The sequence below is a fragment of the Equus caballus genome, chromosome 31 (assembly GCF_041296265.1).
Source record: "Equus caballus isolate H_3958 breed thoroughbred chromosome 31, TB-T2T, whole genome shotgun sequence".
NCBI lineage: Eukaryota > Metazoa > Chordata > Mammalia > Perissodactyla > Equidae > Equus > Equus caballus.
Window position 1 is genome coordinate 12,566,769 of NC_091714.1, and position 13,940 is coordinate 12,580,708.

Sequence of the window (13,940 nt, forward strand, 5' to 3'; positions counted from 1 at the left end):
GGTGACAGCAACACTCAGCCACGGAGGAAGGAGGAACAAAAGCCAGCATGCTTGCCTCTGCCCTGCGACATTCTCCAGAAGAAACCAAGCCATGGTTCCCCTTCCTGGGACAGGGAGACGGGAGCTCTGATTTGGGGGAGTGAAGGGCAGTTTCCCTGCCTGAGTTTGATGCAGACAAATTATGAATTCTTAAAGAGCTTTTCTGAGCAGTTAAACTTTACCATCTCCAATGTCTTGCTGCCACTGAGAAGCAGAGCTATCACAGACGCACAGCACAGCGAGGCGGCTACCAAGACTGACCAGTATTGCATGACCCGCACTGTAGCTTCAGGGAAGGGGGCGCCAACTCTTCTCCTCCTCCTGTCCGGAGGTTGGTACCTTTGTGACATCTTTAACAAGTACACTGACATCTACTGACTGCTGTTGCATTAGGTTTCATGGATCGAGGATGCCCCATGGTCCCTTTTGAAGAATGGTATGGGGCAGGGAGAAAGGGTCCAGGCACTAGGATTTGCGTGAGACCCACCACATCCCCTTTGTGCTTAAAAAGGCCTAGATTTTCAGTTCTAATATTTGGCTAAAAATAATGCTTGGAATCTGGTTTCAAAAAATTGTAGCTTTTGGGGGGGAAAATCATAAAAATGTAAAACATCAAATTATTTGTTAATATCCTGACACCTTTAATCAGGCCTGGGTATTGCCAAGTGCTATTTGCCTTGAGTGAGCACAGATACAGCCTGTACACCCCTTTACTTGTAGTTTTAGGTAAATTTTTTTGCTAGATTTAAGCAATGTGATAATCAAGTCTATTACGCTACTCTGGATTGTTTCTTATTGACAGGGTCTCAAAATAATCTTCTCATGTGGAACAATGTCTGTCTCCTACACATTTATCCAGACTTTACCACTAACCAATGTCTAAAATCTAACACTGACTAAGTAATAGAAATGAAGTAAGAAATTTAACAGGACAGTGATTATTTTCAATAAATGGTTTGGCAATTCCAATCAAACTGCTCGAAAATGCAAATCAAGAAATACAAACTAAAGCCATGTTTCCTGGTGGTGGTGGGAACAGCTGACGGTCTAGGAAGGGGCTGCACGGACAGGCAGATGCTCAAGCAAAAGCAGAAGACATCGGAGACAATGGAACCATGATACAATGTCAGTTAAAAACTTTTCTTAAAGCCTCAGACATAGAAAAATTTTTTAGATCTCACCTGAGATTATGAGTTTGATAATCAGTCTTCCCATCTTGGAAACGTCTATAAAATCATCGTATTCAAAACCATGCTATGCAACTGAGAAGACAGCATGCACACCCTGCCCCATCCTGATGCCTGGAATCACCAGGCTAATGTGGCCCGGGCCAGACTTCTCATCACCATTACCCTTTATCTTGTGACTGAATGAACCATGAAGGCAAAGGATTCTAGAAAATTCCAAAGCCAGCTCACAGCAGCTTGAGAGGTAAGAAGACGGCAGGACTCCTCAAGTTATGCAACACTTGTGGTTTCTAAGCAGTGAGCAATGAAACCCCTGCCTGTGCAAGTGCCAGGCCAGAACTTTCTAAGCAATTGCACATCAGACAGCTTCCTCATCTGACATCTGTTTTTTGAAAACACAAGAGAACTTAGGTGGCAGCAAAGAATTAGAGAGTGCGAAGGAAGGTACATCGCAGAGGAGGAGGGAGCCATGGGAAGCAGAACAAACAAAATAAAGGAGAAGGAGGAGGTGACACCAAGAAGAGAATGAAAAGGAGAAAAGAGAGAATGGGGGCACCTTGAAAGACATACCTTCAATTTTCTCCCGTTTCCCATATTAGTAAAAAATATATTTTTGGTTGCCCTGTTCTTCGTGCTATTATGAAGAACAGCAGGAGACCGATTTACAAAACCAGTAATCCAATCTTGGCTCTCAGCAAGTAGAAGCTGGTATTTGAGATGTGAAAACACTATAAGGTGTGCTCGTGGGCAGCGTTCCTAGGAAATTTCCCCATGATTCTCTTCCCTTCATCGCCCAGCCCGGCACAGAGAGTGGCACCTAAGTCTACTCAGAGTGGAGACTAGAGAGGAAATTACAAAATGACTCAGAACAATTTCTCAGAACGTATTTTTTTTTAAAGTGAAAGCAGCTACCCTGTGGGGCTGGGACATTATTAAAAGGTGAGACTCTGTTATGAGTGATAAAAGGCGTAAATGAAGCTTGGAGACTCAAACACATCATCTATCGCACAATCAGAGATTTCATTTGACTACAATCTCTAAGTGCACAAAATATTTAAAGAAGGCATCAACGTGACTGGGCCTCTTAACAATGGCTAACATCTGAGAAGGTCTCTGTGCAGGAGATTTAAGGAACAAATGAACTGTGTGACACCACATCGACCCCCATTCTTGGTAAATATTAAAGAGAAGATTGTTAAGATTCATGGTGCCCACATGGTGGCCAGCCAAGATAACATTGTAACTGTGGCTGTTGTTCCTTCAAAAGAAAAAGAAAAGAGTGAGCAGCAACAAAGACTTAGCTCCCTTGCTGATGTGACAGTGGCGGGGGGAAGTCCTCCTCTCAGTGGCCTCAGAGGAGAAACACAGGAACCAACTGCTGCCTAATTATCCAGTGAAGTGAGCATAACAACCACTCCCCCCCAGTCCCTCGGGTAGCTGTTTGTTCACTAAAGCAAGTTCTAGAGACCTTTGGTTCAGGATCAAAATTTAAATTCATGTTCCGGAAAAAAAAAATCACCTTTTTCCACTAACTACAGAAAATAAAACTTTTTCAAACCCTACAACACCAGCACATAATGTAGCAATTGGTGTTCAACGATCCGGAGGTATCTAACCACCACCATCAATGTTCTCTCTTCTGGTCTCAACCTAATAATTAATAAATTATTAATTTATTATTATTAATTATTAATTTATGCCTTCGAGGGAGGGGTCATCGTTTATTTTATGCTCCTCAATGTCTCTTAGCATATTAAAAAAATAAAGCGTTAATAGCCAATCCCACCCAACCAATGAGACTTGAAGATGAAAACGAAGTTCAAAATGCCACTTGACTAAACAAACACAGTACTTTTCCTATTGTAGGTACTTGATAATTGGTTCTGTAATGTTAATAATATTAAGTCAAGACAGAAGCTAGGCTATGCAGACGTTTACTCAAAGTCAGAATTATGAACCTAGAGTTCATAGATCCCCAAGGGGAGAATCCACGGGTAAATTGTCATAAGATGAGTGAACTCTGGAATTGACATACGTGAGCAATCTTCTGAGGGTCCATACCGCTCATCAGATTCTCAAACGGTCTGCTCGCGATAACTTCCTAAACACAGTAAGAGAGTAAAAGACCAGAGCAGATATGGGAATACGGTATCTGACAATCCTCACCTTCATGTCCCATTACCTTAAAACCTCCACAAATCTTAGATGTTTTAATGTCAATAACTGTGTGAAGGACAACAAATGACCACTGCTAATTCTAACTGGGTTCTTCTTAAGTGCTTTTTTTAAGCAGCTCTCCATATTCATGAGGAGAAAAGGCTATATCAAGCAAAGTTCTGCTTTAGCTCAAGTATTTAAGTAGCAAGGCAGACCGGGAGAGGCGTCAGAGCAGTACAGAGCTGGGATGGCCCTGTGGAGACTGGCAGACCCGCCCCTCAGAGACACAGGAGTTTGAGGACTTATCCAAGGAAAAAGGGACTTCGGTGTAAGACTTGGGGCAAAATCCCATGTGTTCTTCCTCTGAGGCCGCCTTATGTCCAGACAGCCTCCCCTGAGAACATGCAAAAGCCTACAAATGGGGTTTACTGAGGTTAGGGTTTGGCCTGAGAAACTCAGACTCCATGCTTTCTTCTCCAAAAAGTGAAATTACACTGAGGTCTCCATAACTATATCTCCAATCCAGGAAGCCTAGAAAGAAAAGAAAGATGGAGACACAGAGGGCTGAAGGCCACAGAGGATGAAGATGGAAGATGGCAGAAGGCTACGTTCTCCCCCACGACCACAGCTAAAAGCCAATGGCCCATCTTCAACCAACACAGAACCCGGGGAACTCGCCCTCCAACCCCATCTTGACTTGTCCAGGCAAGCCAGAAGGAAGGACGAGATGTCAAGGAGCCTGGCTGGAGACCCAGTCCCACCACCCAAGTTGCAGGGAGCTGGCTGGCTACTCCGAACTGTTGTCTCCTTGGAGAGGACAAACACATCCCTCTTACAGTCTCATCTCAGAGAGGATGGGAGTAAAACCAGAGTCCCTGCTGTTTCAAAAAAGAGGAAAGGTCAGGAGAGGGCTGCACAGAAGTAAATGCACCCCACCAGCCATGAGGCGAAGACCAGGCACGTTCGTAAGGCATCTCTGCTTGGTCAGGGTCAAATCTTTGTGTGGCCTTGGCTCTGGGGAGTGTCCAAGTCACTCTCCTGTGAGTCATCGTCCCAGCAGTGCGAGGAAGAGGGTACAATTATCCTTTCAGCACTTGGGCTGCTTCCACACAAGTTAATTCCAGTGCCGGCTTCTACCTGACAGGCCTGATCCACGGCCCACCCCGGGTGACTCACGCTGAGCCTCTGCGCTGCCTCTTCATGACTTCCTCGTTTTTTTCTTCTTCATTTTGTGACCCTGAAGATGACTCGCAATAACAACTTTTTCTTTTTTCCAGAAAAACAGGATAAAAAGGGAAAGTCTGGAGGAGAATGAGAATGCAGGGGACAGAAGAAGGCAGGAAGGAAAGTGCTGAGGGGCCAACGGGGATGGAGGGAAGAAAGAGGCTGGAAGGGAAACCAGCCCTGCCACAGTCACAGGAAAAGGGAAGGGAAGAAAGGGACTCCGTGGCCTTAACCCCACCAGCTTCGCTGTGAGCCAGGTGGCATGGTCCCCACTTCACAGATTAGGAGACGGAAGAGTGAGAGGGCAAAGCTGGCTCCAGGCCTCCCAGAGCTAATACCATGCCACCCAGCTTCCAGAACAGTCTTGTCCAGTTCCACATACTCTGCTGCCTAAACATGCGTGTATTCTATATTAACACAGGGCACACAAGTCTTGTGCCACATTTGTGGCACACTCACAGCCTCCTACGGTCTCCACACCCCGACCCCAGCAAAGTCTCACTCAATGAGCAGTCCAGTGTCTGAGCTCTAAAAGCCTTGTTGGCAAAGGCACAGACAGCTGATCGCTTGGTGCCTCACCCTGTTGTCGGCAATTTCTGTGCCCTGGACCCCATTAACCCATAGCTCAGCCAACAGCAACAGCCCTCCCTCCACTTTTCAGTTTGCGTCTGTCCAGGGACACACTAGGCCTAGCATAAACCCCTGGAGGACCCCGCCCCACAGTCATGTTGGGAGTCTGCGGTTGGGGAGGGAGAGGAGAGAGAGGTCACCACCAGCAACATTTCTTCCCAGTGCCTTCTTGTCAACTCCACTGTTCGTCCTCCTTCCTCTGGACAGGCTCTCCCTTCCTGCTGCCTGCCATGCACCTATCTGCTCAGTGGTCACTTCTGAGTGCTCGCTGCCGCCCCACACTTCGAGCTCAGTGCTTCCGCTCACAGCTAGCCTCCCCACACCCTGCCCTAGGATTTGGTTTTCTTTCCTTCTTTCTTTTTCTCATTTGACACTGGGCAACATCTCTAAGCCTGCTGGATAGAGTAAGTGACCTTGGCAACAAAGATGACAGGACTCTTGTGTGGTTCATGCTACAGTGATGTCCCTTTCTGTCATCCCCGTGTCAGGGATCAGAATTGGCTACCCCAAAATGCATCTCTTTGGTTAAGGACAAGAGACCCTGAAAGAAACTTTGAGCTTCCCCCTAACTGCCTAAAAGAATTTAAGATAGAAGGCCTGTTCCAGGACGGACCACCACCTTAGATAACTCTGGGTATCGTAGACTGTGAGGGTCCTTGCTAAGTCCATTCTTATCAAAGTTCTGTCTGCCAAACATTTGCTTTTCCATCTCCACGTGAATTGCCTTCCTCCCCTTTGAAGTCCCTAACCACTACCCCCAACATCATCCTTTGTCTTTAGCTGAAGGCGATATTTAAGGTGGTGGCTTTGGTCATTCTGGTGAGTTGCTCAGTTTTCCTGGGTTTCTGCCGTGTATACATGTTATAAAGCTTTGTTTGATTTTCTCCTGTTATTCTGTCTCGTCCATTTAATCCTTAGACCAGCCAGAAGGACCCAGAGGGTAGAGAAATTGTCTTCCTCCCCTACACCAGCAAAGAGTTGGCATCTTCCCAACACATCAGCCCTAAGGATCAAGAACAGACCAAGAAGAGCAAGGCACAAATACCCTGGAGCTAGGAAAATGGAAATTTTAAACAAAATTCCAACAAGCTACAAAGAGATCAGATGGCCTCCTAGACTCCAATGAAGACTAAGCACAGTCACTTCAAAAAAGTCCACAAACCTGCCAAGTGCCGGCCAAAAGGAAGCAGGGTGTTAGTAACGCAGAACAATTCATTTCAGAGCCGGTGGAAAACTCAGCTCAACTCTGATCCTTCTCAGCCTGTGCCTTTGGCACCTCTCTGTGCCCTGAAGTGGCGCCTCTCTTCCAAATGCAAAAAGCCTGCCAGACCTCCTCGACTGCTAGTCAGTCACAATTCACTAGGCATCTCAATATTCACAGCCCACTCCTGCTAAAGATAAAGGCAGTTTGAACACATACTATTTTGATTTAGTCATTGGAAGCAACCCGTTAGAAAAGGGCAACAATTCCAACACCCTACACAAGAAAAATAAGCTAAAAGGTGGGTGGTCTTTATCTTCATGCAGATGACAAAGAGCTGGGAGGACTCGATGGCCAAGACCCTTGGTTTCCAGTTCTTTTTTATCTCATGGGACAGCTCAGCAGGGTTTGACCACTGACACTAACTTCAAGAAGACGGGGTAGGCAGCCAAGATGGTTAAGTCATACGCTAGGTGAGCAGAGGGGGAAAGCATTCCAAAACACCTATGTGTATGAGACACATTGGGAAGGGGGAACTTTTAGCCTAAGAATCTCTCATATTTGTGCTTCTAGTCGTACATGAGCCTCTCAACAGCACATGGTTAGTGGTATTGCTATTTTTACTTACAGGTGAGGACACAGAGGCTCAGAAGGGTTGGGTACCTTGCCCTGGGAAAGCCTGGTGGACCAGGATACAGATTCAGGTTTCCGCCCATCAGGTGGAGATTCCATTATACCACTGTCTATAAGAAAAGGCTACCTGGTATTCAGTCATTGTGAAAGATTATTGCCTCCCTAGTGGAGAATGTCAGACTCCATTTTTCAGAGACAATGGGTTTACTTTGAGGATGCTCTCTCTCTGTCACTCATATAGGGATTATGTCAGATGACATGCCTTTAGAAATAGGTATGTTTAGTTTAAAAAAGAAAAGATCATGATTATATTAATCTATTGAATAGCAGCTATGCAGAAAGACTGCTATTTATAAATAAATGATATCTTAATTTGACTTTTTCACAAAAACATCTTATACCCAAACAGATCTTGAAATAATACAGGAGACGCCAAGAAAGGTGAGAAAGATGTATAATTTGAGAATGTTGGAATACAAATCACGCAGCCCAATAATCTTTTTGTCTTCCTTCAGCTTCTTAGAGATGCAAACTCTTAAAAGCAATTCATGTGACAAACTCAAAAGGTTAAGCCAAGTGGGTGAGCAGGCATTAAATATTAAATGCCAGTTATGCTCGTGCTGTGTACTGACACCTAGCTATTAGCGCATGTCCCTTTTTCTTCCCTTGAAAAGATAAACAGGACAAAATATATCTTCAACATGATTAAATTGCAAAGAGCACAACACACAGTCGTCATGCTGTACATCTCCAGATTCCCAAAGCTCTCTGTTCTAGCGATGCAACGCCTACGAACTGTAAAAATAATTGCTGCCAGCGCTACACTAGGTGATTACATAAAATTCTTCCAAAAAGCTGAAAAAATATTTAATCAGGAATAACTAAAGTAAAAACTCACTTACCTTCTAGAACACGGCTTCGCTTTTGTGGATTTTCTTTTACAGCATTAAGCTCATTATAAGTCTGTGCTATACTCCAAGGAAATTTTCCAAAGCATAAAATTATTTAGCATCTTCAAGTAATTCCTCTCTCTTTTCAAACGTATTTTACAGAGTAAATATTTGAAATTTCCCTAGGACTTCCTGCTATCTTTCTATTTCAAAAGGACAAAACTATTTCAGAGATCCACGTGAAGACCTATGCATCCTTGGAATGAGAAACGAGAAGTTGACGATGCCACAGAAGAACTAGTATCCGAAAGCAATTCTCTTCTCCTTAGCTGCAAAGAGTGCTTAAAGATTACTGTCAGGATTCCTTCTGGAAAGAAAGGCATATCTTCTCATCTGCATAACAGTCTTTAGACATTTTAGAGTCAAATCGACTTTCAAGACAGAGAAAAGGAAACCATGCAAGCATGCCCACATTTGGAATAGAATCCACACCCCTGAGCATCAAAGCCCTCGTTTACTTACATGCTGGACATGAAAAGGAAAAGTTCAAAGAAACCTGCTCCCTCGGGGAGAAACGATCACATCTACAGTCGGCTGTTGGGAAATGAGTAAGACACGCTCTCTCTCACTCTCATCCCCAGGCAATGAAAAAATCCCAAACTGTTCTTCCAAGTCACACTCACAAGGACGTCCTAGCGCCACCAAGCTCTTCCTCCAAGGCAGCACCGGTGGTTGGGAAAGGCTCACCCCCTTCCTCTGGATTTCCACCCCATGCTGGGAGCCTGCTCGCCCTGGGGAGGCACCAGGTCAGGGCACATGCGGAGACGACAGAACCACAAAGTGCCACCTCTTCAGAGCCAGCTCAGGGAGCTGAACATGGAGCACAGACAGCATTTCTGCAGGGACTGCTCAACACACCTCAAGTTCCCAGAACAAACCAGAAACTCAACCCCCTCACCCAAAGAGAAATTGTTTATTCCTTTCACACTCCAAACTGTTACCATAGTGCAAGCTAATTGCTAACAATACTGAAAAAAAAATCCCCCACACAGTAGAGGTTGACAGGGGCACACAAAGAGCCGTGACAGTAATAGGCACCCTTGAAGAGAAAGAAGGCAATCAATTATGAACCATTTGCAGAAATTGTGGGGCTGTCAAAAGCCCTACTTACAGCTGTGTTTCATCAAGCCAGGGGGCATTTGATTTTCAAGGGAAATTATTCCTTATTCCGAAGTCTAGAATATTGTTAGGAAAATATCCCAAACAACCCAGGTTCAGCCAGGGTCTAATCTGAAAAGAAGCTAATGACCTCTGAGAGGGCTAGATGGGCCTCAGTGGGAAGCCCACAAGGCAGGTCTCCTCACTGGAGATGACGACCTCCTGTGGGCACCATGGGGCAGCACTAGGGTCATCCCGAAAGGTCCACGCCCACACACACTGGGCATGCATCACAGAACTGCAAAATCCATTTGGAAAACAGAAAAGGATTGCTTTTAGACATAATTTGATGTTTCTAGGAGGCTAAAAATAATAGTAACAATAATAATAATAATATAGAACAGAAAGGTTTTTTTAAGTCTCAGATTGAAAACTTTCTTTTCACTAATACCCATCACAACTATTATTTTTGGTGGTCACCAATTCTCCTTTCCCAAGGAACAAAGAACATGTAAACTGAGAAACCGCTTGGCATTTGGCTAGGATTTCTTTAAAATGTACTGAAATCCACTATTACAGATAGATAGATATCTTCAAATTTGAAAAAAGTAAGGTAACTACTTTAGACTTGAGAGGAATTTGGCAGCAAATGGTTAACATGCAAATACTCCATTTCCGTATTTTTTCCTTCTGTGTTCTTTGGTATTTATATATTTGCTTTCTTATTTAACTATTTTAGCAATGAAAATTAAAGTCCAGATAACTTCAATTTCAAGCTGAAATGCAGCTTTCACTCCTTTTCTAAATTTCTTTTTCGTTGTTTAAAGCTGTTTTTGCTAGGGAAGATTTGCCCTAAGCTAACATCTGTGGCCAATCTTCCTCTTTTTTTTTTTCTCCCAAAAGCCCCAGTGTATAGTTGTATATTCTAGTTGCAAGCCCTTCTAGTTCTTCTATGTGAGCCACCACCACAGCATGGCAACCAACAGATGGGTGGTGTGGTTCCACGACTGGGAACCAAACATGGTCCACTGAAGCCATGAGAGCACCAAACTTTAACCAGTAGGCAACAGGGCTGGCTCTCCTTTTCTAAATTTCTAACTGACGCTTTAAGGTTCATTTCATAAATGCTTTGTTTAATTATAATATGCACTGTTAAATAATAGAGTCGAAAGTGGCCACAATGTGGTAACTTCTTGCATATTTATTTTACTAAATCTTAAAGTAAAAGACAATTTGGAAAAGAATTTAATTTCATTCTTTAGAACTTTAATGTGGAACTCAAACAGATTCTAACATAAAGGAAACCATCATCCCTAATGGTGTTAAGTGACTTCCCCAAGCTGCCACACTGCGCAGTGCCCCACAGGCACACTTACCTTAAATAGAACACCCAGATTCTTGAGTGTTTCAGAAGCATTGGCTTTTTAAAAGAATTTAAGACAAAACAATCAAAACATATTTATTTAATTCTCTAGGGTCTATTGCTTTAAAAACAACAACAACAAAAAGATGACTATTAGCCACGATATTGGGTTCCCAAAGGTAAATAACCTGGTAGAGATAGAACAGAGTGAGACTAAAAATGCTGGTGATTTCAGTTTAGTAAAAGACATTGCATCCTGGGGGCATAACCAGACCAGTGAAGGCAGCTGACTATTTGCTTTGTATGAGGAAGAGAAGAGAAACGAAGGGAGATTTTGGAGGAGGTGGATAGGGAATGGCAGAGGAGAGCATGGGGTGAGAAAGGGAAAGAAGAGGAGAGGAGAGGCCAGGTGCCCGGGGCCACTGGAATCCTCTCTGAAGCTGGCCGGCCTCTAACCTCATCCACCCTTCTCACAGTGAACGTCCCCAGTCACCAAAGCGTGTGCCACGTGGCCACTCACCAAGGGCCTGGCTCCTGATAGTATTAGTCTAAATCCAAAAGGGGATGGTCTTGCTCTAAGTTTCATTAAATACCTGTCCTAGCTTATATTTCCTCCATTCTTAGTTCATATTTAAGACAAAAGCAAGAAATATAAAACAGAGTTATAATTTCAAAATCTGTTAAAACTGGACTGTGTATTAAAATAGATCACGTCAATCAGGCCATTTCTGAAAGGACAGCTGACTATGAACAGTTAAAAACGTAGGAAAGGAATGGAATAGAACAAGCGTTGGCAAGGATGTGGAGAAATTGGAATTCTCATACATTGCTAGTGGGAAAGGAAAATGCTACAGCACTGTGGAAAACAGTTGGGCTGTTCCTCAAACAGCTAAACACAGAATTACCACATATGTGACCTAGCAATTCCACTCCTCCACGCATACTCAAAAGAACTGAAAACAAGGACCCAAGCAGATATTTGTATGCCACTGTTCACTGCAGCGTTACTCACAATAACCAAATGGTGGAAACCACCCAAATGTCCATCCACAGCGGACTGAATAAACAAAATGCAGGATATCCATACAATGGAATATTACTTGGCCATAAAAAGGAGCGAAGGTCTGACACATGCTACAACACGGCTGAACCCTGAAAACATTATGCTAAGTGAAATAAGCCAGAAACAAAAGGACAAATATTGTACAGATTACACTTATACGAGGTACCTAGAATAGGCAAATGAGACAGAAAGTATAAGAGAGGTTATCAGGGACGGGGGGTGGGGGGTGTGGTGCGTGAATGGGAGTTATTGTCTAATAGGTAGAGTTTCTGTTTGGCATGATGAAAAGGTTCTGGAAATGGATAGTGGTAATGGTTGCACAATATTGTGAATGTACTTAACACCACCGCAGTGTGCACTTAAAAATGGTTAAAATGGCAAATTTTATGTTTTATAGATTTTACCACAACAAAATGACAACATTGCAAAAATAATTTATCTTCAGCCAAAAAAAAAAGTAGGAAAGTAATGGGTAGTAATTTAACGTGACTATGAGAACACCCAGGCTTAGATTTTCCTTGTCAAAACCATCCTGACGTACGAATGCACTGCTCTTTGGTGGCATGCCAGACGTCATGGAGGACAAGTACTTCACTTCAAATGAATAAGGAAACTATTTTCTTTAAGGGAAAAAAATGTTTGTTCTGACTGCTGGACCGAGGGAGAAGATAACTCCATTGGTTTTTCCCTGCCTCTGGTAAAGCTGGGAATTAATGCTTGTCTGCTGGGTTCTTGCTGGAGATTTGGGACAGCGTCTTACCCTGAACGTCTGCTCCATTCTCTCCTTGTGGGAAACCTGATCCAGGGTGCCATCAGTCTGACTCCTTTTCAGGCCAGTTGTGATGTCAGGGACGTTGCTGAAATCTACATGAAAAGCGACAAAAAACATACATAAAAGTGAGTTTGGCCATTTGCAGAGAATAGTAATAACTGGCTTAAAGGCTCAGATAAAGAAAAAGAGGAAAGAAAAAATCAACTAACAACCTAGAAGGCGTCACATTGTGGTTCTTAGGACCCTGAAGTTACAACATGCACAGAGCTGGTCTTCTGAAACAAGTGTGGCCTCTCACCGATTGAAGAAGCAACATCTTCTGCCTGTTTTGGTCAAAGGAGACCAATGAGCAATCAAGACAGTGACTTAAATGCCTTGTCACCTTTCCTGTTGCTGTGCAAACTATACTTCACTAAACTCTGATCTTAAATACTTTATTTGGACCAAGAATCAAAGAGCAGTGACTATTGTTGGTACCTCCCTATTTTTGGCTAAGTGAGGGCAAAATTACCAAGCACATCTTGGAAAACCAATAATGTAATATATAGATTCTGATTACAACCCACAACTGGCTCATTTGCAAGCATGATTCTTCTTTTTCTGACATCAACCACAATGCATCCTAAATTGAAAGTGCCAAGAGGAACAGCAAACCTTTGTTAGCTTCCAGAGGAAGGGTTCAGAAATGACATGAACAGTAAGGAGAGCACACAGCTTGCCAGCCTACAGCTATACACACGTCATCCTCAACAATTCTTTCCAGTGGTTCCCAAATTAACAAATTCAAGAATGATGGAAAGATGAGCCTCTATCAAAATAGAGTATAGGTTTCATTCTAATTCTTGTATTTGGTGGACCAGGTAAAACCAGATGGTTTCTGATCCCAATCGGCTACAACAAGAGGCTATCAATCTTGTACCTGAGTTGACTGAGGCTGAAAAAGCATGCATAGATGTTGACAAAGAAACTGTCTAGCATGATGAGGGCAAGGACAGTGGTCTGTAGGAGACCTTTAGAAGCTATGGGAGCTATGGGAGCCCTAGAAAGTTGATAAAACTAATGCATAGGAATGCCAGACTGTGATCCATGCTGATATCACCAATTACTACAGGCACTTGCTTCTAAGACAACGGAGGACCAAAAGAAAACATCTGAATGGTCTACAGAATTCTGGAGCTCCAATTTCTTCTTCCAACACCCTAACCCCACCTAGAAAAGGACTAGATAGTCCAAGTCATACTTCATTGCTATTGGTTATAGAGTAAGTTAGCCCAAATAAGGCTGTGCTGATCACAAATGCATGAGCCATCCCGGGGAAAATTTCAGGTAGTGACAACAAGTCGGGATAACTTGGGATCACCTCTCCCAGGCCCCTAACACCACACCACAGAGGCAGTCCATTTACCAGCAGGTGGACTGCATGGGAAGCAAGATTAGACCCTAAGCCAAAAGTGGTCCACCACTGTTCCCTCATCACTGCCTCCTTAGGCTGCTGTACCTCTATTTAAGGGAGACCAACTGACAGAATTCTCAAAAGAAAAGAGCCTGCATCCTTATTGTATTCAGCATAAGCACACCTTTCCATCCATCCCTTCAACACGCACTGGCTATTTTCCAGGCACT

The 13,940-nt window shown here is 43.6% G+C and overlaps 1 protein-coding gene across 10 annotated transcripts in view; it reads right to left on the reverse strand.

Annotated features, from left to right (window-relative positions):
- TIAM2 (TIAM Rac1 associated GEF 2) overlaps positions 1-13,940 on the reverse strand; it is a 234,265-nt gene that overhangs the window by 29,323 nt on the left and 191,002 nt on the right. For 6 of the 10 annotated variants that reach the window (XM_070256444.1, XM_070256443.1, XM_070256446.1 and 3 more), the window contains one exon: positions 12,306-12,409. In XM_070256444.1, the coding sequence (XP_070112545.1) occupies positions 12,306-12,409 (104 nt within the window). Of the gene's footprint in view, positions 1-1,220; positions 1,533-7,973; positions 8,942-12,305; positions 12,410-12,529; positions 12,662-13,940 lie in introns of those variants that run through there. The other 4 variants (XM_014738194.3, XM_023632970.2, XM_070256448.1 and 1 more) reach the window with 4 other exon arrangements.